The sequence below is a fragment of the Hemicordylus capensis genome, chromosome 9 (genome assembly GCF_027244095.1).
Source record: "Hemicordylus capensis ecotype Gifberg chromosome 9, rHemCap1.1.pri, whole genome shotgun sequence".
NCBI classification, from domain to species: domain Eukaryota; kingdom Metazoa; phylum Chordata; class Lepidosauria; order Squamata; family Cordylidae; genus Hemicordylus; species Hemicordylus capensis.
The window spans coordinates 23,180,675-23,203,440 of NC_069665.1; the positions used below are offsets into that span (position 1 = coordinate 23,180,675).

Here is a 22,766-nt window from a genome sequence, read left to right on the forward strand (position 1 = left end):
CCTGAATGTGTACATCAGTCCTGAGAGATTCATGTAGCAGTTATACAAACTAGTACAGACTTCACTGATCTTTGAGACCATAACATTTGGCTAGGTTAGCACATACCCCGCCCCCACCCTGCATCAGGAAGTTAGTAGTCTATAGACTACATAGTAGTCTATGCAGAAAGTTTAAAAACTCAATGTTTCTTCTCTAATTTAAACTCTAATGAATGGGCTGTGATGAGCCAGCTGTTTTAAAATAACATTTCAGAGAGTCTTCAAAGGCAACACCAAAAGGCTTCTCTTTTACAAGCTCAAATGGGAGCAAGTTGGCAAGGCTGGCATGCTTAAGCGATATGGGTACTCCTTGACATACTCACAATACTGCTTGACATACGGGTTACTATGACAGAGAGCACCACAATCCTTACTGGTTTCTGCTCTGGCCCTTTCTGGCGTGGCACACCATGTTGTGTCCTGCTCTCGGTGACTGTACCATTACAGGCTCCTAGGCAGTAAGGCATCAGGATACAGCTGCTGTGCCTTAGGAACATAGGGAACATAGGAAACTGCCATATACTGAGTCAGACCATTGGTCTATCTAGCTCAGTATTGTCTTCACAGACTGGCAGCATGGTATTCTCCAAGGTTGCAGGCAGGAATCTCTCTCAGCCCTATCTTGGAGATGCTGCCAGGGAGGGAACTTGGAACCTTCTGCTCTTCCCAGAGCGGCTCCATCCCCTGAGGGAATATCTTGCAGTGCTCACACATCAGGTCTCCCATTCAGATGCAACCAGGGCAGACCCTGCTTAGCTATGGGGACAAGTCATGCTTGCTACCACAAGACCAGCTCTCCCCCCTTCTGCCTTCTGCCCCATTCTGCTCAAGTCAGAGATGGCCATATGCTGATCCAGACCTGGAGTGAGTATGCTTCAGCCCAGGGTCCCTGAAGTGCAGCAAGCAGTTGTTATTGCTCTGTTGACCAGGCAAAGGCAGAAAGCTAGGCTCTTAGTATTTCTGCCAGGCCTGGCCAATCCATAGCCCTCATATTGCCGGCCAATTATACAGGCTAAAGGTGCACCCTCCTATTCCCTACTGTGGTCAAGGAGACCTTTCTTGCTTGAACATACATAGTCCATAGAAGTTCATGTGACTGGACCCCAACTTCAGATCATGTGCCTGGAATCAATCACACATTTCTCCATTAGATCCCTCATATTTCCTCCCCTGGATCCCTCATTTTTCCATGGCACCTTTATAAAGGTACTTGCCTCCTTCATTACTTCATATCTGAAATGGCTTAAAACCTTAAATTTAAAAAGGCTACTACTGAAAACTCACAATAACGTTCAAAAGGAAGAACCAAGCTCCATGCATTATACACTCACTGCTGGGGTGGGGAGAGGGATGATTGACTAGGAAGAAAGTTCCGTGAATGACATTGTTCATACTTGCCGGCAAACAGAGAGCAGCATTCTACTTTAACTTGCTCAACAACTTTAGCAGCAATAGAATAAAATCTGCAGTAAAGACCATCTCTAATGGGCAGCCTCATAGCTTAAAGGACCTGTTTAAAGTCTCCCTGAGGTTTGCAGTTCAATTTCTGTTGACCTTTAATTAAAGACGAAACACCAAATTGACACCAAGAGAATTAAAACTACAATATAAATTTGGTCCTGTAACTACCATCCAAATAATTTTTGTTTTCTGCTGGGTGCACAGCCAAGTTCTATGCTGAAAATTCTCTTGTTTGAACACCACGGTTTTACTAGCAACAGCAACATAATCAAACTTTACTCCTGACCTGTAAGAGGTATCAAATAAAAGTTTGGCTAAGGCAGTCATGGAGCCGGTGCCATCGAAAATGGAAAGGCAAAAGAGGAAAGAAGGAGAATACAGTGCAAGAAAAGGAACATAGGAAGCTGCCTTAAACCAAGTCAGATCATTGGTCCATCTAGCTTGGTATTGTCTACACTGACTGGCAGCAGCTCGCCAAGATTTAGGAAGGAGTCTCTTTCTCAGCTCCACCTGGAGATCAGAGTTCCCTCTAAGACATGCGCATCTGCTCACACAATTTGTGATGTCCGCTCAGGGTTTCAGATCCCACTCAAGTTTAAGCAGGAAGGTCCCACTTTGAATGCAGGTGCGTGCACACTGCCCTGATACTGCTGCCCAGAACAAAACTCATTCTGCACACAAATGAAAAAAAAAATAGAGAAAAGACTGCTGGAGAGCCCATGCCAGGGAGTGAACCTGGGACCTCAGATGCTCTTCCCCTAAGCTATCGCCCCAGCCCCTCAGGGGAATATATTATGGCGCTCCCATGTAGCAAACCAAAGTTGAGCCTGCTTACCAAAGGAGACAATTCATGCTCACTATCACATGATCAGCTCTCCTCCCCAAGAGATCTCCTACACATACATACAACAGTGAGCACATGTGACTTGGAATATTTTAAGGGAGACAGAGAGAAGTATCACCTGACTTGTTGTGGCCTATTGATGTAAGGCTTCCTTGGTGCACATAGCATGTCTCCTTGCAGTATACTCCTTTAGCCAGAGCCGGGTGGTGCCTATGCCCTGCTTGATATGCCAGGTCAACAGCTGAAAGAGACTAGCTGCGGACAAGAATGCCTGCTTCAACAGGACAAGAGAGTGATGATGCCAGTGTACATATGCGATCCACCTTGACTCTCCTGATTCTACACACAGAAACCTGAAGGCAGAAACTGAAGCCCTACAAGGACTGTACATCTTTCAGAATGCAGCTGTGGTGGTGGGCAGAAAGTTGAGAGAATCTCATAATCGAATGACTTCCCTATGCTCAAAGCTCCATGTCTATGGAAAACTAGCATATCAAGAAAGGTTCTAGCCTGCTTTTCTCCCTGATGCTTTCCGTGTGCTTTTTAACAGAAACATTAAAACATGCTGTCCCCATCCTGCATTACGAAGTGGTACAGGCCTAACAGGGCCGTTCTATGCGACTGTTCTGAATACATAGACTGTCCATTTCTTAAGAAGATCACAAACAAAAGACAGCTGCTTTTCTTTGTGTTTTTACCAGCCACTGAACAGGAAACTTTGTAAAAAGGTAACATAGAAAGAGTTCCAAGACATTTGGCCACCTGTTGGCTCCAGAACAAGTCCCATACGGTGATGTTACCTTCATTCCCTGCTGGCAGAGAGACTATGCAGAAATATACCATTATATTAACACAGCTTTGCAGTTAAAAAGGAGCTGGCAGATAGTATCACAAAAGAACTTTTTCTCCCAGACAGCCCGTAACATTCAAAATAAGCAAACAGTGAAACTAAAGTGAAGAACAGGTTTGCCTGTTTAAAAAAGTAATGGCACATTAAGCACAGTGCTGCACAGCAAACTTTAAGCGAAAGTGTCATTTTTGCCATACTAGTTAACAGATGCTGAAATGCTGCAAATTGATTGAGATGCCTGTTAACACTGACTTTAGGCGTGTCATACCAAAGACTCATGGCTGATTGCAGAAAAGGTGTTTGATCAACCACCACCACCACCCCTTATGCGCAAATACGAAACCTCCAGGAGAATGTTTAAACAGGTGAAATCACAACTGCATATGAAAATTGGGTTGGAGGGCTGAAAGGAATCTTAACGTGGCGAGGAAGGAGAGAAAGCCGACGTGAAGCCGCGATCACAGCCGATTATGAATGTATCATGCAAGAGGAGAATGTTGTCATAGCAGCTATAAAAATGTCAGTGAAACTGAGCAACCATTACCCAAGCAGTAAATGAAAGAGGGATAAAATGCAAGAAGGAAAATGTGACTGAATATATTAAGGGAAATGATGTTTCCGTCCGAGGGTAGATAAAGCAGCAAAGCAAAATAATATTTGCTCAAAATTCCTCTGAACAAATATGCACAGATAGTAACTGGAAAAGAATACACACAGAGAGAGTATATCTGAGTGGCACAGTTAATATTTTAGGGAACAAACTTTGTTTCAGAGTGGAACAAAGACAGAATATGTACAGCTATGAAGTCAAAGGCCCTCAAATTTAGCTTATGTGCACTCAGTGCTCTGTCCTGTGCATACTGGTTTTCAGCATTTCAACAAAGGACACAGCTCAGTGGGCATCTTTCTTTCCAGATGTGCTGCCTCTTCCACTGAAGTTAATAGGGAAAAACACATACAGGCCACAAAAACTGTGTGCACTGTACCCTGCAAACATCTCTGACACTTGAAACAGATCTACAGAAAAGCTATCCGTTCCGCCCAAAGCAGAAAGCAAGATCATCAAATCCTAAAAGCCGGAGCTGCAGCATTTAGTCAATGAATTCTTTAGATTAATCAATTCAAAAGTTTTTGATCAAATAAAAAGCTGCCGCCAATTCAATGATCAGCAGAATTCAGTTTTCTAAATCCCCTTTGACTCCCTCAGCTCTGCAATCTGTTTGGTTCTCCAATTATGAAGATATAACACAACATGGACATGTTCCTTCCACCTGATGGACACAATCCAGACCGTTCGTTAAGAATCATTGTTAACTGATCTGGATGCTTAAGTATGTGCTTAACCACTGTATTGTAAATCTGTAGGTTATATAGGTTTTTGTTGGACTTCTGTTTGTAAACTGTGCTGGTCTGTGACTATAATAAAGGAATTGAATTCATTCCATTCCATTCCATAAAAGCAGGTTGCAGGGACAAGAAGGAGGGATATCCCTTTGCACCTGGGCCAATTCCCCGACTTGTATAGCATTCACTATTAAAGACAGAAAACTGGCAATTCAAGACAATGGGTTAAAAACAAAATCCCTTCCCTTCCTCCAGATCAATCCCTCCTTACATAACTGCTTTTTGAAAGGGAGTGGGGAACGTTTGGGAAGTTCCAGTCATGAAATTCAACCAAATGTGACGTTTGGTTCTTGAAGTTGTGATCATGCAAGTAGAGTGTAGTTTGTCCCTCCATTTGAAAACTTGTTTATTTTGGAACTGATGCTTGGGAAGCACAAGGCCAAAATCCTCTTGGGTGCACACAACCTGCCACATGCCTCTTTGGATCCTGGCAGAGATATTTAAAGATCTTGCTAACCTGTCAAAGTCTATACAATGTGAGAAGGAGGCCTCAAAACTTCACATTTCAAAAAGAGCAACCACTTGAAATAGGCATTTTTGAAATCTGGAGAGAGATTTTGAATGCGTAATGTGTCCATAATTAATTCACAAATTCAACTGTGGAGTCCAGAAATATGTTCATGCTGATCATTTGCATGTAATACTTCAAAAACAATCTGTCACTTTTTCCTTTTTTAAAAAAATCTGCCTTAATGCCTGAATGCTATTACTAAGTTGCAGCTTTTCTGGTATCAGCCTTAACCACTTCCAGATATGATGATTAGACTTTGGAGGGATTGCATGGATTTCCTCTCAATAATTAGACTGCTTTATTGCAGTCATTCGACATGATCAAACCACCACTTCTAAAGGGAGAGTGGCATTTACCAAACAGCAGCTTTTAAAATGGTGAAAAGCTAAGAATATCCTAATTAACCAGCTGCTACCAAGAAACATACAAGTTCTATTCTTAAAAGGGCACACCAACCAACATTCCAGTTCTTTAGGCCATCCCACAAGGCACTTCATTCCTATATAGAAGCAAATTCCTTCTAGGAAATAATATGAATCCTGCTGCATACAATGAGGGGGCCCCAGCCCGGTTTTGCACACGCATGTGAACAACCAGGATTGGGCCCTATCCTGGCAGCTACACGGCAACAAACCCGCCTAAGTAGCCTCCCTCCAAAATGCGGTTGAGCGCTCCCTTAACCTCATTTTTTTTTAATTGAGTGTGCAGCCGTGGCTGGCACACTCGGGGAGGGGGATCGCAATACTGCACTGTGCACCCGTGGAGTGCATTATTGGAGCTCCAGGGGGTGGCATGCAGCGGTGCTTCCCTGCACCCTGACCCCTGGAGCTGCAGGGAGCAGCTGCTGGTCTTCTGGCCGGGCAATCTGCCCACCCAGGGGAACAAGGACGATAGTCTGTGGGGAGGTTAAGTGTAACCCGCTCTCCCCACAGACCGCCCCGGAGCTCTTCTCAGTGATCGTGAGAGGAGCTCCAATGAATCATATGAACCAAGTCAGGCTCCATTGGTTCATCTAACCCAGTATTATCTGCTCCAACTGGCAGCCGGTCTGCAGGGCCTTTGCTAGCCTTCCTGCATGGAATCCTGCTAACTAGAAATGCCAGAATCTGAACTTGGGAGCTTCAGCATGCAAAATACATGCTCCACCACTGACCCATGGCCTCTTCTATCACACAGCCACATGCTACATCATACAAGCAAGTTTTTCACTGTTCTGAGAAACCATCAATGTGGCCGAAGAACATACACTCACAGTGCCACACATGAGTGCCTACGGACGGAGTTAATCATCATTCCCAGACCAAAGCGACATCAGTGTACAACTTATCTAATGTGACGCAGTCCTGAGACTCACTCAACACCTTTAGTTCTGAAGAACTCACATTCTGCACACCCCTTCTCCATTTGAGGTGTGATGGGCAGGAAAGTATGGATGAGACTTTGCTGTCACAGTATCCAGGTTGAGGAACTCCCTGCCCTGGGAAATCCACTTGTCTTGCCTTGATAACACTGAGCTGAATTTTTTTGCTGCTGTTGCTCTGGCAGGCCTTTAGTGTTTTGAGATTGTTATGCCCAATTCTCTTGTCTTTGCTAGCTTGATCTGTGGCTCCTATCTGTCTGTTTTCACACTGTTGATGGGGCCGCCTTCAATATGTGCCCACACTGGCCATTTCAATTTGAAACAGAAAATCTATGAAGAAATATTTTAATAAAACTAAGGACTGAACAAACCCAGAGCAGAAGCTGGTTGATTCCCCCACCATTCTTCTTGAAGGCTTAAAATTGGAGGCTGCAAGTAAGCCAAGTGGATTCTGCAGCATGGAAACGGGGTGGAATTTGGGTTGGCATACTGGTTATATCCAAGGCCAGCATCAGCACAGGGTGCCCTCAGGCAACTGTCAAGAGCTCAGAGTCAACACCTGCCTTGGCTCCTGAGGCAGATTGGGCTCAGCCAGCAACTAGGAGCTTCCCCTTACCACAGGGATAAAAGTGGGTCTATTTCATTCTTGGCAGTGTTCTAGATAGCTGCAACTGCCCACCATGTTTCCCTTCCTAATAAGCCATGTCGTGTTGCGATGCTACATGGGGCACTGTGGAGGCAAAGACAGGGTTGGCCGCAGACAGGAGAGGTCTCCCTGCCAAGGACCCCTGCAAACCTGGAGCTGGCCCTTGTTGCATCATTTCAGCCATTTGTTACTGGCCTCCAAGAGAAGAGGTGCAGGATTTAAGAAGCCCTCCTTTAAAAGATGCCCCAAGTATGTGTCTCCTGACACAATTCAGACGACAAGCAACAGCCAGGACCCAGATCCCACAGGGAAAGAGATAGCCAGCAGCAACACCAGCTGCTGAGGTACAGGACTCAGACCCTAGCAGTGAGGATGAACAGGGCAATGAGGAGCAGCAAGAACCCAAATCTGGAGACCCAGAGTTGGTCCTGCTTGAGCCAGACGCGCCTGAAGTGTCAGGCCCAGATGTATCAGGAACCTCTCAGGATCCAGTGCCTGCTCAGCAATACAGAGAATGCATCAGGTGAGAGGTAGCTGAGACAGTGGAGGGCTCAACTCCAGATCTGGGGGCTGCCCTTGAAGGACCCAAGCTTTGTAACAGAGGGGTGGAGCCTAGGGGAGGCAGTCAGGGCCCAGAGACATAAATGAGTTCTGTTGAAGCTGGGACTCCATCAGATCAACTTGTTCCTTTGGAGCTCTCTGGGGTCCTGTAAACCAGACCAGACCAGTCTTGCCTCTCTTCACTTTGCAGGCAACCAGGATATGGCACAATACATTTCCAAAGACTCCACTAGTCCATAATGCACATGCATTCAAACTGAACCAATAAATAAATGTATTAATGCAAACGCTGTGTCGATTCACATTTAAAATGCAAACAAGAAATTAAATCAGTAAAATTTACTTCCAAGAGGAAATGTTTAGGATCTGAATGTTAGTCCCATGAAGGAAACAGCAAAGTGATTGGCTTTAATTCAGGAACTACTGCTTGGAAGTACCTTTTAAAACTGTGGACATCTAAAGTAATTGACACTACTAGAAGCTCAGTTAACAAGACAGTATTCAAAGAAAGGTCTTAAATCTTGCCTATATTTTGATTGTGGATTTGTCAACCACAAAGACCACATTTGCTACACAACTGCTACTCTGTGTACCCTGCTGTTCCCAAAAGTGAAAACCAGGACTTGAAATCTTCACTGAATTCAATGAAACTGAACCATCTTTATCTGTTTCAGTCTCATCGTGTTGGAAACCACCAGTCGCTTTTCCCAAATGAACCTACCATTTATAACAAACCAGTTGGCAGGATTGGATTGGTGCAAGTCATCCAAGGATTGAAGTCCCAATAAGTACAAAACATCAGCGTAGGATACAAAATTTTAATTTTTAAAAAAAACACAAAACTCCTCCCAGGTTCTTTTTGCACAAGAAGATGGGTGATGTGCTTCCTTCTCATACCAACAGCCCAAACGTTCAGCTGCTCCCTTGCTCCCTCTACCACTGGCAAAGAAGAAGCGACGCATCATTAAGAGTCTTCTGTGATCCTAGAGGCAACATGGCCGTCCTCTAGGCTCCCTGCAGAGCCAGCTACTGAGCATGCCCATCTTCCTAGGCATCTAACAGACAGCACACATCAGAGGCAACGGAAGCAGGGGAGGAATAAGAGGGGGCAGAACACACTTTAAACATGATCGGGTCAGCACAGGAGGAGGCAAGCAAGTACAGAGGCAGCTGGAACTGCTGAAATTTTTTTGATATACTCCTGAGTAGACTCCCCAAAGTCTCCAGAGGGGGATGGGGATCCCTTTTTGTGACAAATTCGAACGTTTCAAAGACACCCTAATCAGCTGAGTTGTTCCAATAGGCTTTTTGATCTCTGGGTAGTTTTTAAAAAGAGAAAGAAGGGGGAAAAACCGCAACCCTGAAAAGCCTTGGTTGAAATTGTTTTCCCAACAGCTCCCCTCCAGACTGATCATGACTAAGAAGGGGTCTGTTCTTTTGCTAGAATTTTTTCCCAGAGGTCCTGGTATACAAACAAAGCAACATGTTTCCCATATATCTCCTCTAGGGATGCAGTCTGTTCAGTCTCCAGGGAGGACATACAGGACCCAATATGCCACTGTGTTTGTATGTATGTGTATGTATCTTTTTTGCACACAACATGGACAATGTACCTACTTTCCCATATCAACAGCCCAATTGTGATTATGTTTGCTGCTCCATTGCACCCACTGCCATTGACACAGAAGACACACACACACACACACGAGCAGAATGGCAATTTTTCAAAAAGACATGTGCGAGTAGCACTGAACATTCCCTGAGTGCTATTTTGATAAATGTAGCCATATGAATGGGGAGCTGCAAAGGGAATGCATTTCCATAGGGAGGCAGAACATCCAAGCTCCTGAAACACCTCTCTACAATCCAGTAGCTCATTATTTGCAAATTTGAAACCAAGTTTTAACAGCACGCACCACACACAAAAAACACAAAAACCCGCAGCCTACTTCATAGGTCCCCATCTTATTAGAGTCTCTCTCTCTCTCTCTCTCTCTCTCTCTCTCATATATACACACACACACCTTACTGACCATCCAATCATTTGGTCAAGTGCACATCCAATGGTGCCCCTAGCAAGGCTTAATGGACAATGGACAGCCAAGCATATAATAAGCAAAATCTTCTATGTTTCCCTCCCACAAGGCCATCACTCCCAACATACTTGATTCGCATTATGCCAAAGAGCAGTTTGTTTTCTGGGGAGCAGAGCTTCCAATCTGAGCCACAGATGATGGAGCTGAGGTTGTGGTGGCATTGCTTTAGGTCTCTCTGTGCCAGCCATGAACAAATGGGGTCCTCCTCAGCTTTCTGACATTATAAATGCAGCAGATTTTGCCAATCACTTTAGGAACTTTCAACTGAAGGGGGGGGGGCAGGAACAAGGAATTAGGAGATGAGAGGGTGAAATTGCTTTCCCTTGCCTCTACTGTATTTTGGGGGGTGGCGACAATACTCACCAGCGCTTCTTCCAGCTCCTCTTGCCTGGTGGCCACCATCATCCACTCCCAGAACAATGTTTCAATGGTGTGGCATGGTTCTGAGATATGCTGAGGAGGAGATGGCAGCCACCAGCCCGGAGGAATTGCCAAGATACCTCCTATTTTTGTGGGTGATAAATGGGTCCATGAAAGTGAGGGGCATTTCAGCCTAGTGCAAGATGAGGGCAACACTGGCAGGAACCAAAGGCACAGTCAATGTTCCCTTTGCACCCCTCTCTCACCTCTGGAGTGGTAACTGGGAGACTAAAGGACGAGGTGCTCCCAGGAGAACTTCCGCTCATGTGTTTCCTCTTCACAATATAAAGTAACACATGAGTGGAAGCTATCATGGAAGCAACCACAGGGAAGTCAGCAACTATACCACCTGGGGAACATCCAAAGGAGCTTAACAGAGTGGCATCAGGGGATGTTTCTAATTTAAATCCAACTCTAGAGCAAATCTGTAACAACATATGTATACCACATATTTATAGATCAGCGATAGCCCCACCTCTATTTCAGAGCTTTACATTAAAAAGACACATCCAGTTGCCTAAGGATACTTTTCTCATACAGACATAAAGAGGGCGGAATAAAATCTCAATAAGAGAAGGGGGAAAGGAGGGTGGGAGAAAAAGAGTTGAAATCACCATGGTCCAATTAGCAAAGCTCTCACCCTTCACACCTGCAAACAAGAGATTGCATTAACACCTGCCACAAAAGCAAACATTTTTAGATAACTTCATTTTAACCTTCCTGACACCGTCTGCAAGCTCCCCGCCTAGCACTACTGTGGAAATTATGGTGAGTGACAGTACCTATTCTTCTTCCAGAAAGAGGTTTTGCTCTTATCTTCAATGTCAGCGTTTCAAAGTCTCCCTTCAACATTTGTGCATAATTCACATTAATGATAATGGGAGCTCCGTACGTGGAAGAATAGATTCTTTAAATGCTAAATGGTTCAAGGGAAATCATTATGATTATCGGAGATGAATGTCGCACACGAACACATAAAGAGCACCATAGGGCCCTTGAAGGATCTTCAGCGGCATACGTCTGGAGTGTCATGTGTAAGCAACTCCTCTGTGGTCTATGCATCAAAATAAACTAAGCTCTTGAGCCTCCACATATATTTATAACATCTGTGCAGATAGAAGAAACAGTTCTCTACATTCTTCAGGAAAAGCAGCCATACAGCTGCACCAGAAATATAGCCCTTTCGGCTACAGTAACATTTTACTGGGTCCTGTTCCCACTTGGACGAGGCTTGAAAACAAGCAAGGCCTCGCTGTCGAAAACAGGAACTGTAAATGCAAAATGTGAGCATCTAAAAGGCAAACCTTTCAAAAACCTAAATTGCTTAGACAAAAAAACCCTCTCTTTTTTTAAAAAAGATATAAGTAGAAAGAAAGAAACTAGGGGGGTTGTAATAAAACTTCTTAAGCATCCTGTTTTGATAATGTGCCTCAGGAATTCACCACATTTAAGCTATGGAAATGTGAGCAATTCAATGTCATGACATACAAAATTGAAGCATAATTGCTTCTAAGTGGTTGACAACCAGCGAGAGCTTTCTTTCTTCCCCACCCTCCCCGCCTTCCAGATAAAACTGAAATTTATGGCATAGAGTAGAAGATCTTGTCAACAGTTTCATTTTAGCACAAGCAAAAATGGGACAGGAGAGGGACAACTCGGCATTAAGACATTTTAAGCGGCTTTGAAATGGAGAGAATTGCTGCCTTCTAAACCAGGGGATTCTTAACACACTGTCATTGGGAGCCTCCCCAAGGCCAGGAAGGAAAACAACTGTTTCAAACACGTATCCTGAGTGGCAAAGTTTTAAGACCAGGGAAGTGCAGATGAAATGGAAAGAAGTGCTGGCAGGAATCCACACTGCACTTTTCTTGAAACCTCAAGAAACAAAACGTTATGAAAGAGAGATAACTGGTCCTTTTCTTACCTCAACTTGGGTTATGAGGCAACCTTAGCCTCTTATGCAGATCAGTAATCTTATTTACTGAGTCAACGAAGACACACTAGGAAGGATCAGAGAGAGGTTCACATGGTGCCTGGCTACTGTCCACACCTCCCTGGAGATCAGCCAGTTATCTTGAAGGCCCTTGCTCTTGGGGGGCCGCAAATAACTTGACTTGGACATGGTTATTTCCTAGCCAACATCGCTGGCACCCAAGAGGTACAACAAACATGTGTCCATCTTACTCACAGAGATCATAGGGACACAACCACACCACACTGGTTCATACGAATCAGCCCCAAACTGTTTGTAATGCAGAACTGAGCTGAAATGACCGAACCCTCCCCGCATCCCATGGCCCCATTCACAGGTGGCGATCATGGGAGGGAACCTTGGGTAAAATGGCCACCCTTTTCTCAATGGCTGCCATTTTAGTTTCTCACAAGTCCCCTGTGAATGACAGTGTGTGATGACATGGCATCATTCCCTGCAGACTTCTGGGAAATAAAGATGAGGGCCACCAGCTGTCCAGAGGAGTGCTGCCACCATGAAACTAGCGCAATGGCAAAGAGAGTCTTCACCCTCACAAAATTTGAGCCCATCGTTTCAATTAAAACCTTAAACTATGCAGAATAACAACTGCATAGAAAAGTCAGCATCAAAGATCAAGAAGAGGAACAAGTAGCCTGTGAGTGGCCAGGCTGAAAGTGTTCTTACCAATCATATGATTTGCGACATGGATCTGTATCTCTCTCTCATTCTCAAAAGTCATCTGGCACTTGATGCATTGATAGGTCTTTTTCTGTTGAAACAACCAAAGAAGGGAGATAAGAGAACTTGAAAGCCAAAATATCCGCTTTTAAGTCCTATAAACTTTCATATTTGCATGTTCCTTCAACCCCATTCTTGCCCCTTGCTCCCAAAAAACTAACAAACCAAGGACAATCAGAACTTAAGATGAAAGCTCAAGATGTGGTCAAGTAGTTCAGGAAAGACTAGGACAAATCTCCATTCCTTCACACCAAAAACCAGCAATTTTTTAAATTCAATACTTGCCCTAGGAAATGTAACTATTCCAACTCAATAATGTACTGAGTAGAATATTTCCCTGTTCCTGTGACTATTCAAACACTGGTCACGGTTTCCAGATTTGTTTTCCTATAGAGAAACCTAGAATTTGGTCATCTCCTAAGAGTGGGGATTGCCTGTCCTACACCAGAGGCTGGGGTTGCATAACTGTTGAGAAGATCCATTAACACTCCCTTCTGAAATTATCAAGGTGGTACACAACAATTCAACATGGCAATCGTAGTAACAAACAACTGTTTAAACATTAAATTTAAAAATAGCTAAATATCAGCAACAATAAAAATAATAAATGCATTAAAAAGCACAAATAGTGAAGAAGTAAAATATTTTCTTCATTATAAAGTCCTGAACCCTCTGGACAAAAGCAGGAGATGATAGTACAGGCTTGTCCACAAGACAAGAGCCACAACCCAAAAGGCCCTATTTTTACATAAGGTATTTTAGTTAACCAATAGAGTACCTCGCTCTTATTTCTGAGGGAGGCAGCAGGGAAGATGTATTGGAAACATTGCTGCCCACAGTCTACTAGCCAACATCCAAACTAACAAAGTGCTAATGTAGGGATGTTGCGCATGCACCACAGCAAAGACAATTTTCATTAATCGCCCTTTGCCTCTGAATCCAGCTGTGACCAAAGGCGCTCTTACCCCTGGACTTTTGGGCAAAGTCTAGGGCCTCCACAGCCCCTGGGGATCCCCAAACCCTCTTTAGTCTATCCTGGGCAGTGTGGTGGCCTGGCCAAGCAAGTATGATGATGCTTAATTTGCGGCGGGGGGGATGTCTCCAAAGGCCTTTAGGTCCAGGCTCCCAAATGACCTAGGTGCACCTCTGGCTGTGACTCCCAAAATCATGTCCCTGGGGGTCAAGCGGTCCTCAGGGGTACATTTTTGAGAGTCACAGAGAGCTTCAAAGAAGATGGATAAAAGGAGTCTTTTCCACATAGTGTGTGTGTGCAGCACTATCAAGACCAGCGATATTTCAGTCTGGATGTCAGCCCCTGGGGCTCGGCCAATGACAGTATTAACTTACAGTATGAAACAGTGGCAGGCAGTCCGGGTGCTGCTGGGGTGGCGGCAGGTACCTTTAACTGTAAATTAGTAGGTGCTTTTACCTTTCCTCCCGCCACACCTGAAAGCTGTTCAGAGCAGCAGAGGACCAGCGTCACCCAGCACTCGCTGCAGCAGAGGACTGGCTCTGCGACTCGGCTGGCGGAGGCCATTTGCGTGGACAGCAAATGTCCTCCACGTATGTGCGGCGGCCATCTGAGTGGCGGAGACGATCCTCTGCTGCTGCTCTGAACAGCTTCCAGGCGTGGCGGGAGGAGCCCCCAAAGGAGGTAAATTCAAAACTCAACGTAAAGTGCTTGTGAAGGCAGGGGTGGGGGCAGATCATTTCCTCTGCTTCCCATTGAAACAGTTAACCCCAAGAACAAGAGTGGCCTCTAAATGCTGTTTTAAGGGCGAAAACAAGAAAAGCTCATAGGGCACTCTGCACCCAAAGTGATGCATACATGAAAACTTGTAATTTATACCGTGCATTTAAAGGATGAAGGACTTGCTTCTAATAATAGATTAGGGCAGAACATGTTCAGCACCCACAACTAAGCATTTAGGCAGCCAAAGTGTCTGGGGTACATTAATTTCACTACCTGGTGCTGTGCTGACTTCAGATTTTGTAAATCTGGGATGAGGCGTCTTTGTTTCTGCAGCTCTTGGTTTGTCTAAATTTGTGTCGTTTTTAATTTTGTGTATAACAATAAACTGGGGGCTGCTTTAGTTCAGATTTGAGCAGAGAAGGAAATGTGTGCCTTTAAACCAACAAGAGTATTCCGAACACTCTAGTCACTGCAGTAAGATGCCCTTTCCAGGGAAATAATGGCCTCTCAGTGGGAGCAGTGCAATTTCGGGGGAAAGACATTACCGAAATTTCACAGCACCCATGGACCAAGTATCACTTGAGGAAACAAAAGTATGGATTCCAGAAATGGTGAAAACCCTACAGTAAAACAGGATACAGACTTTTTGCCACCATTTGTTACACGCTTCCTGTGTCACGAAGTCATACTAATGAAGCTTAGCTGCCGAAACAAGGAGATAGCGTGAAGGAACAATTACATGAGTCATTTATTCAATCAAAGAAGATGGGGTTTGTACTTAAGAGTGGCAGAGGTGTGTCCTCTTAGTGATGCATGGGGGGGGGGCAGGGGGGAATCCTAGGAATAATTTACAGGGAGTAAAAGTTAAAATGTTTACAACAGGAGAAGCATCACCCCCTCTTATTCTAAAGAGAAACATCATTGCTTGTGTTTCAATTTTTCTTTTCACAGATCAGATCACTTTACATTGTCAGATCAAACAGCAGGGATGTTGGCTGCTTACTAACAATGCAATAGAGAGTATTTGATATGTGTTGTAGTGATTCGTAGACAGATTATGCAACCAGGAAAACTGGGAGAGATGTATAGAAGGATGTAAATATACCCATTTACACAAGGGCCTAGCACAAGGGGTCCATGGTACTAGCAGTAGGTTGTAGTAATATTTGTCATAGTAGGTTGGCACCATTCACCAGCCCCATCCTAACCACAGAGATCCCAAGGACTCATAATGGGACTTGTATCCCCTTGGAGTTTCTTCTGTTGCATAAAAGCCGTGACCAACCCAGGACAAGCCCTCCCCCAATCTCGTGATTAGAATCGTCTGACTCTCATACTTGTCTATATGTGCAAAGATTCATCAAAGGCAGTGATTGTCAAACCTAGGCTCTTCAGCCACTGCGTTGTAGTCCAACAACATGGGAGTTGGAGCCTAACCTGCATAGTGCATGCTGTCAATCGCTGGTCTCAGGTGGAGTATGATATATAAGAAACATCTTGAAGACATATGGAACTTGATCTACTGGAGGGGGCGGGGGACACACATCCACACACAGAGGAGTCCACAGAACTCTGCAGAGATCTGTCCGTTGTACCATCCTCCCCACGAACACAAGGACAGACATGCGCACAGGCAGCGCAAAGGGTGTGCGGGGGGTAGGCCTTTCGTCTATGCATCACGCAAGTTGCATCTACAGCACAAACTACTTACATGGTGGCACACAAAGGGGAGGAATGAATGGAGAGAAAAATGTCAAGCATACGTGTACCTCTTATTCTCTTCCAAAGTCCCTGTTGCTCTTGAGGGCTGAACTAGAATCAGTGGGTTGAAATCACAAGAAAGAAGAAAAAGAGGCTCTCCACACGGGCAGCCCAGCTGGCCTAGGCTGCACATGTGAAGCACCAGGATAGAGCCTGATGCCAATGCTGCCCCCACGCTAAGGCCAAGTTTCTAACCCAGTGTTTATGTTTAGCCCAGGTTAAGCTAATCATCTGGCCAATCGCCACCGGGTTAAATGCTTCCACCTGGCCTGCCGCCATTTCTGGCAACAAGCAGAGCAAAGGAGCGCCCACAGCGAACGCGGCAACTGCTATTAACGAGAGCAGCCGCCGCACCCGTGCCACCTTGGGATAGGAATGTGCACGAACCTGGGGCCGGTTCAGAGTTCGAAGCCAGTGGGGGTGCGACTTTAAGGGCGGGGGAGGGTGCACTCACCCCTCCTGCCGTTTCCCCCCCACTGGTGCTCCTTCCCGGGAAAAACCTTCAGGGCTGCAGCATACCTCCCTACCACCCCTTCCTTGTCCTCGGCCGGAAGTGGCCGGAAGTACCGGGTGCTCGTGTGCTCGTGGCGGTTCCGTGCACATCCCTATTTTGGGACGCAGGAGGAAGGAAGTCCTCCGGCTCCCGGCTCCTGTGTTCATGGGGCCGCCACTCATGTGGGCACACAGTGGAGGGGAAGGCAGGCGGGTTCCTGCCTCCCCTGCAGCACACCCAGCAGTGGCCTCGAGGACGTGTGAAAGACTTTATAGTCGAGAGCATTAGGAGGCATTGCCTGACACGAAGAACTCTCTGACAGAGGAATAGCCGTGCAGCTGTGGGCTCTCCTCTGCTGAAGGCTTTTTTTCCAAGAGAGGCTGGAGGGCCATCTGTCAGGGAGAAGCTGCAGCCGCTCCCTGCATTCAGCACGAGGTTGGGCTAGAAGTCCTGCAGGATCCCTCCCAACTTTACTACTCACACGCCTGGCACACAAACCTGTATGCTTGTGTTAGCAGAAGGACTGGGAAGAGACTCCCAGAGGGACTCTGTACGCAGGAGATGGACCCAGCCAGATCAAGCCCCATAATAATTAATAATCTTTAACGTTTACATAATCCTCCTAAGTGCTCCAGTCACTTCAGATGCATGAGCTCAATAACAGCTAGATGTAACTAATGGCCACGAATGGTGTCAGCTTTTTTGTTAGCTGCTTCGAGTTGTCTCATAGAAAATGGGGTAAATAATTCTTACAGCATAAACTTGCAAGGTAGTTCAGTGTCATTACCCCCATATTCTAGGCCAGGGTTAAGGGAGAAAATCACATCTTGCCTGAGGCTGTCCAGAGAACGAACAGTTGAGGTGATGTTTGAAGAAGAAAGGGCTTCTCAAAGTCCCACGTTACGTGGAAACATGTTACGTGGAAACAGTTCCCTCCCTGTCTGAGCACTTGGGGGACAAATGCAGCAGGGTCAGGCTAGGGCAGGGCAGGTGAGCAAACCCTGACAAGCCTGAAAAGTAGGTTCACTTTAAGAGGCTGTTTGGAATTTTCCAAGCCTTTTGCTGCCCGGGACATAATCGGGAGCAAGGTAGCTTCCTAGAGCATCCTGGGACACCCCAGAGGATTTGCAAGCCACAAGCCTCAGGAATATCCAAATGGGTGGTAAAAGCACCATTCACTTGCTGTGCCTGATGCATTTGAAAATGGTCAGAATCCCCATGTCTCTCTCTCTCTCTCTCTCTCTCCCTCTCTCTGTAGGACCATGGCGGGCACAGAGTGCCATTTGGCTTGGGCCTCAAACTCAAAGGGGGCCTCAGATTTAGACACTTGTTAATTACGTGGTGCCTTATTTTGTTTCTACGCATGCAGACACATGTTTTTGTGGAGGAGGGAATCTTAGGTCATGTTCTCACAAGTAAAACAATTGTCGTGAAAGAGTTAACCACTAATGGCCAGCCCCACAAGCTCACATGAAGCGTGTCTTGAGAACACCGAATTTCCAGACGATCTTGATTAAATTGAGGTAGTTAACCAGCATATAACCAGGATTGGATCGTGTGTTTCCAAAGATCAAGGTGGGGCGGGAGGAGATCTGGGAACTGGATAAGACGGGCGTGGCCAACCCACATTCTGTCCCCAGAATTTCATGAAGTGTGGACAAAAAGCCTTCCTAGCCAGCTCCCAGCTCCCCCGTGATCACTCTCCCCTCCTCCTACCTTGAATTTTGCAAACATACAACAGCCAACCAGGAGCACACACAGCTCTCCTACCCTGACTGGGCAATCCTACTACCCTGTCTAGGATCATGAGAACAGCCCTACGGTTTAAGATGAACACTTTTTTCCAGCTACCATTTTTGGACAGCTAAGAATTAAAAAAAAATCTTTTAAAGCCTCATGTCAGTTAGGTATGCTCTTTGTCCCTGACGAATCTCTCCAAACTATTGCATGTATTTAAAGCCCAAAGTTTTTTGAACTTTTACATAAAAATTGATTAAGCAACAACAGTTCCCAGACTAGCTCATGATCAGACCACCAGCAGCTTCCTTATATGAGTTTCTGTAGAAAAGTCAGTCATTGGCCTCTGTACTAATAGGATTCTTGGCTGCTGAAGTACACAGACAGCCTTCCGAGAAAGCTATATCTGCAGTTTGCGGCCACTGAAAATACTTTCTTGAAATTTCCATTGGTAGCTTGGCAGATTAACTTATTTCTTGGTTTCCTCAATAAAACCGGAAGGAGTAGTAAGGCATGGGACTTTTCTCGGCCAGCGAACAAAGGAGTCACACTTATCACATTCCTTGTGCCCTGTGACTGTTTCTAATTATGGTCGATTGAACTCCTGAAACGGCAGCCTGGCTCGGCGCTATTAGAAAGTCCTTTCCTGCTCAAGTCGGAAGCTCCCCAATCCACCCTAATGAAGCATCGCCTTTTCTGTGGCTGGGATAGAGCTGTTAAAAGCTTGTCTCTTGTAGATCTTGCCGATCGTGACAATGTGTTGGGTTCAAAGGATTTATCGGCGCTTGAAACAATCCGAGCGAAAGATTCTGTGCTTTGTTTCACTCTCTGCTTTAGCGCTGCAACTGCATAGTGCTCCCTCGGGGTCAAGCGAATATGTGACTAGACCTGCCTCCAGCTGTGATATACATCTAATTCTGGAGAGAATAAAATAGGGAATGGAAACACCTCTCCCTTCAGCGCCGTGCCTCCTGAGAGTTCATCATCCGAAACTACTTATTAGGCCCGTTGCCGTCTTTCTACTTCTTGCCTCTTCATTGTGTTTCACACTCCTCTTAAAGCACGGGCCTATTCTTTTATGCCAAACTAATTCCTATTTCATATGAGTGCACACACAGAGGCGGAAATACTCCAAGCTCCTACTGTACAAACTCCCCCCCCCCCGCCTTCACGGTCGTCGTGAGGGGGAAATGCTGCCGTCCTGCTCACTCTTAGTTTTAACTGTCTCTCTCTCTTCAGCAAGAGCTTCTATACCTCCTCTTCTCTCGGGAGAGAATTTAAGTTCTTCAACAAAGTAAATGCTTTGAATCTCATCCCAAGAGGGAAGATTTCTTTTGTAGAAGATAATGAAAAATCAGAATTCAGGCCTGCACCAAATTACACTTTACACAGGAGCTTGCAATTGGCATATATGCTAATGTCTTAGACCTGCCGCACCAAGTTCCTGTTAACAGTAATAACCTTGTGAGAAGGCTGCTCGGTGCAAACAATACCCTCACCCTTCTCAGACAACTAAATGGTGTCCTTCACCCTAAGGTAGAGATTTATTTAAAAGGCAACAAGTATTGGTTTGGGGAACAATTTTGGGGACAGAGGGATTGATTGATTTTTATATTTATATTCGGCTTCTTTCTCCAAGGGCCATGTACATGGTTATGTTCAACCTCACAACAACCCTGTGAGGTAGGCTAGGCATACATAGAGAAGAAACTGGCCCAAAGTTGCCCAGCGAGTTTCATGACTGAATGGAGGTTTGAACTCAGGACTCGCTGGTCCTAGTATAACACTCTATCCACACTGGTTATGTCCATAACCAATACGAAATGTACCTGTGCATATCCTTTCCCACCAGATTGTTCGTTTTCACCTATACATGGAGCCCCATGAGGGGGCAGAATCCTGAAATCATATGATAGACTGAACCAGTATGGACAACAAATGCAGGATTCCCACGCCCACTTCATGCTTTCCATGTTAAAAAAAACCCCTGCAAACTCAAAAAGCAAAAACTAGCACCTCGGAGTAAGGGAGGAGGCTGCAGTTCATTCTGTTCATTATCATGCTAGTTTACTCCTTGCAGGGAATTTTGTTACAAGGGGAGCATTAAAGGAGGGTGAGTGACCTTGTCCTCCATCTGTGGTCAGAAATGGTAGAGTTCCTTCTCCAACTTCACAATACTTTTGTTTTCATTCTGCATGTGTACAATGTGAAAAGCACACTGTATTGTTTATAAAGTATCTGAAATTTTCTAGGTGCTATACAAAAACATTTTTAAAGGCTCTCCCTGCAAGCTAACTAATACATTAAACAAAAAGGCAGAAATGGTAGGGAGATAAGAGGAAAATAATCAACGTCAGGTGCCATTTCTTACTTTGCTTCATAATTGTTGTAATGACCAAGGCAGTAGATTGGCCACTGAGGAAAGACAATTTGGGGAGGGGGGTGGAAGAACCAAACAGCAGTTAATCCCAGCCGAGTTGGGGGGCCTTGCTAACTCACCTCTCCCTCAGTATAGATATAGTTTATCTAGCTCTTCTACAGGGAGACCGAAAGCTGGTTGCGGGAAAAGTCCCACTGAAAGCAGTTGGACCTAACTTAGTCATGACTACCCAACAATGAGCAAGTGTGGTGTAGTGGTTAGTGAGTGGGATTAGGATTGGGGAGAAGGGGGTTCAAGTCCCGTGCTCAGCCATGAAGCTCCCTGGATGACTTTGGGCATGCCACCTTCAGCCTAATCTACTCTTCACAGGGTTCTTGTGAGGACAAAACAGGGTAGGAAGACCCATTGGAGGAAGGGAGACAAATGTCATAAGCCACGGCTGCCCAATTCCGGTCCTCATGCAGACATTGAGCGACATCTCCCATCATCACTGTCTACTGGTCCCTGTGGCTGGGGATAATGGGAGCTGTAGTCCAACCACGGCTGGAGAGTCAACGTGGTACAACCCTGTCCAACAAAATAGTCCCATTGGTTTCAATACTCACATGGAATATTAAGCTGGATCGAAGCCAGCAAACTGCAGGCATTTAAGTGTGGATTGTGCAATAAATGTTAGGGCAATTAAGGTCGATGCACACTCTTAGGATAATTGTGGTAAAATATTCCTCACCCTGTCACATTTTGTTTCAGAGAGAGAGAGAGAGAGAGAGAGAGTTTTCTCACGGGCAGACGAAATAAGGCTAACGAAGCCAAGCCCGGTTTTGCCCATGAGTGAAAACTGCTGGTGCCTCCGCAGCAAACCCGCCTCTGGAGCCACCTTCTTAAATGGGGTTAAGAGAGCGATTTAGCCCTGTATTTCAGATTGTCTGCCAGCCTCAGCTGCTTGCAGACTGTGGGGCTCCAGGTCAGCTTTGGGGAGGGGAAGGGGATCCCCATAATGCACCAAGCACTTGCACATTGCAGTATGGGAGTTCTGGGGGCAGGGCAATGCGTCCAGGCATCCCAACCCTCCGAGCTGCTGGGAGCAGCCGGTAATCGTCCGGGCAGGCGGTTGGCCCGCCCATCACATGGAAGTGGATTGTCTGCAGGGAGGTAAGCTTTTTATGGCTTCCTCCCCGCTGATCCCGTAGCCCTTTCTCACCGATCATGAGAAAGGGCTCAGTAGCTACTCAATGACTCACAAGTAATCCCACAGATTTCAGCAGCTTTCAGCAGACTTCAGAAGCTTTCAGGGCCCCTCAGCACTTGTATCCTTTCCAGAGAACAGTAACTTATGGTAGCTTGTTAAAAAGGCATCTCCAAGATAGCCAGGCCAGCTAAATTGAACAACATGCTGTTCTGTTTTCTAATCTCTTGTTGATTTGTAATACAACAGGTAAAATGCGGTTTTTGCTCAGCCTGCCTTATGTTTGCAATACAAACCGAGCAGCCTACAGCTGTCTAAACGATAAAACTACTCTATAATTCTTGACCACTTCCTCCTTTCTTTTTCCTTTTGGACCATTATTGATTTTTTTCTTTTTCTTTTTTTACAAAGAGGCTAACAGTCAAGGATTAGAAAAATATATAGTCAGAGAAGTTACATTGAGATTACATTGAAAACAATAGGAATACAAATTTCACAAGCACCAGGATGTATTGATATCTTTAGCTCAAGAGGAAAAGGGCAGGCCTGGAATACAGAAAATGCTTTTGGTGCCCGGAATATTATGTGAGCACTTGTATCTCTGAAATCCCGCA

At 45.4% G+C, this 22,766-nt stretch overlaps 1 protein-coding gene across 4 annotated transcripts in view; it reads right to left on the bottom strand.

The window, feature by feature from the left end:
• Positions 1-22,766, bottom strand: part of ZNF423 (zinc finger protein 423) — a 311,610-nt gene that overhangs the window by 117,198 nt on the left and 171,646 nt on the right. For all 4 annotated transcript variants that reach the window (XM_053271249.1, XM_053271248.1, XM_053271247.1 and 1 more), the window contains one exon: positions 12,849-12,933. In XM_053271249.1, the coding sequence (XP_053127224.1) occupies positions 12,849-12,933 (85 nt within the window). The remainder of the gene's footprint in view (positions 1-12,848; positions 12,934-22,766) is intronic.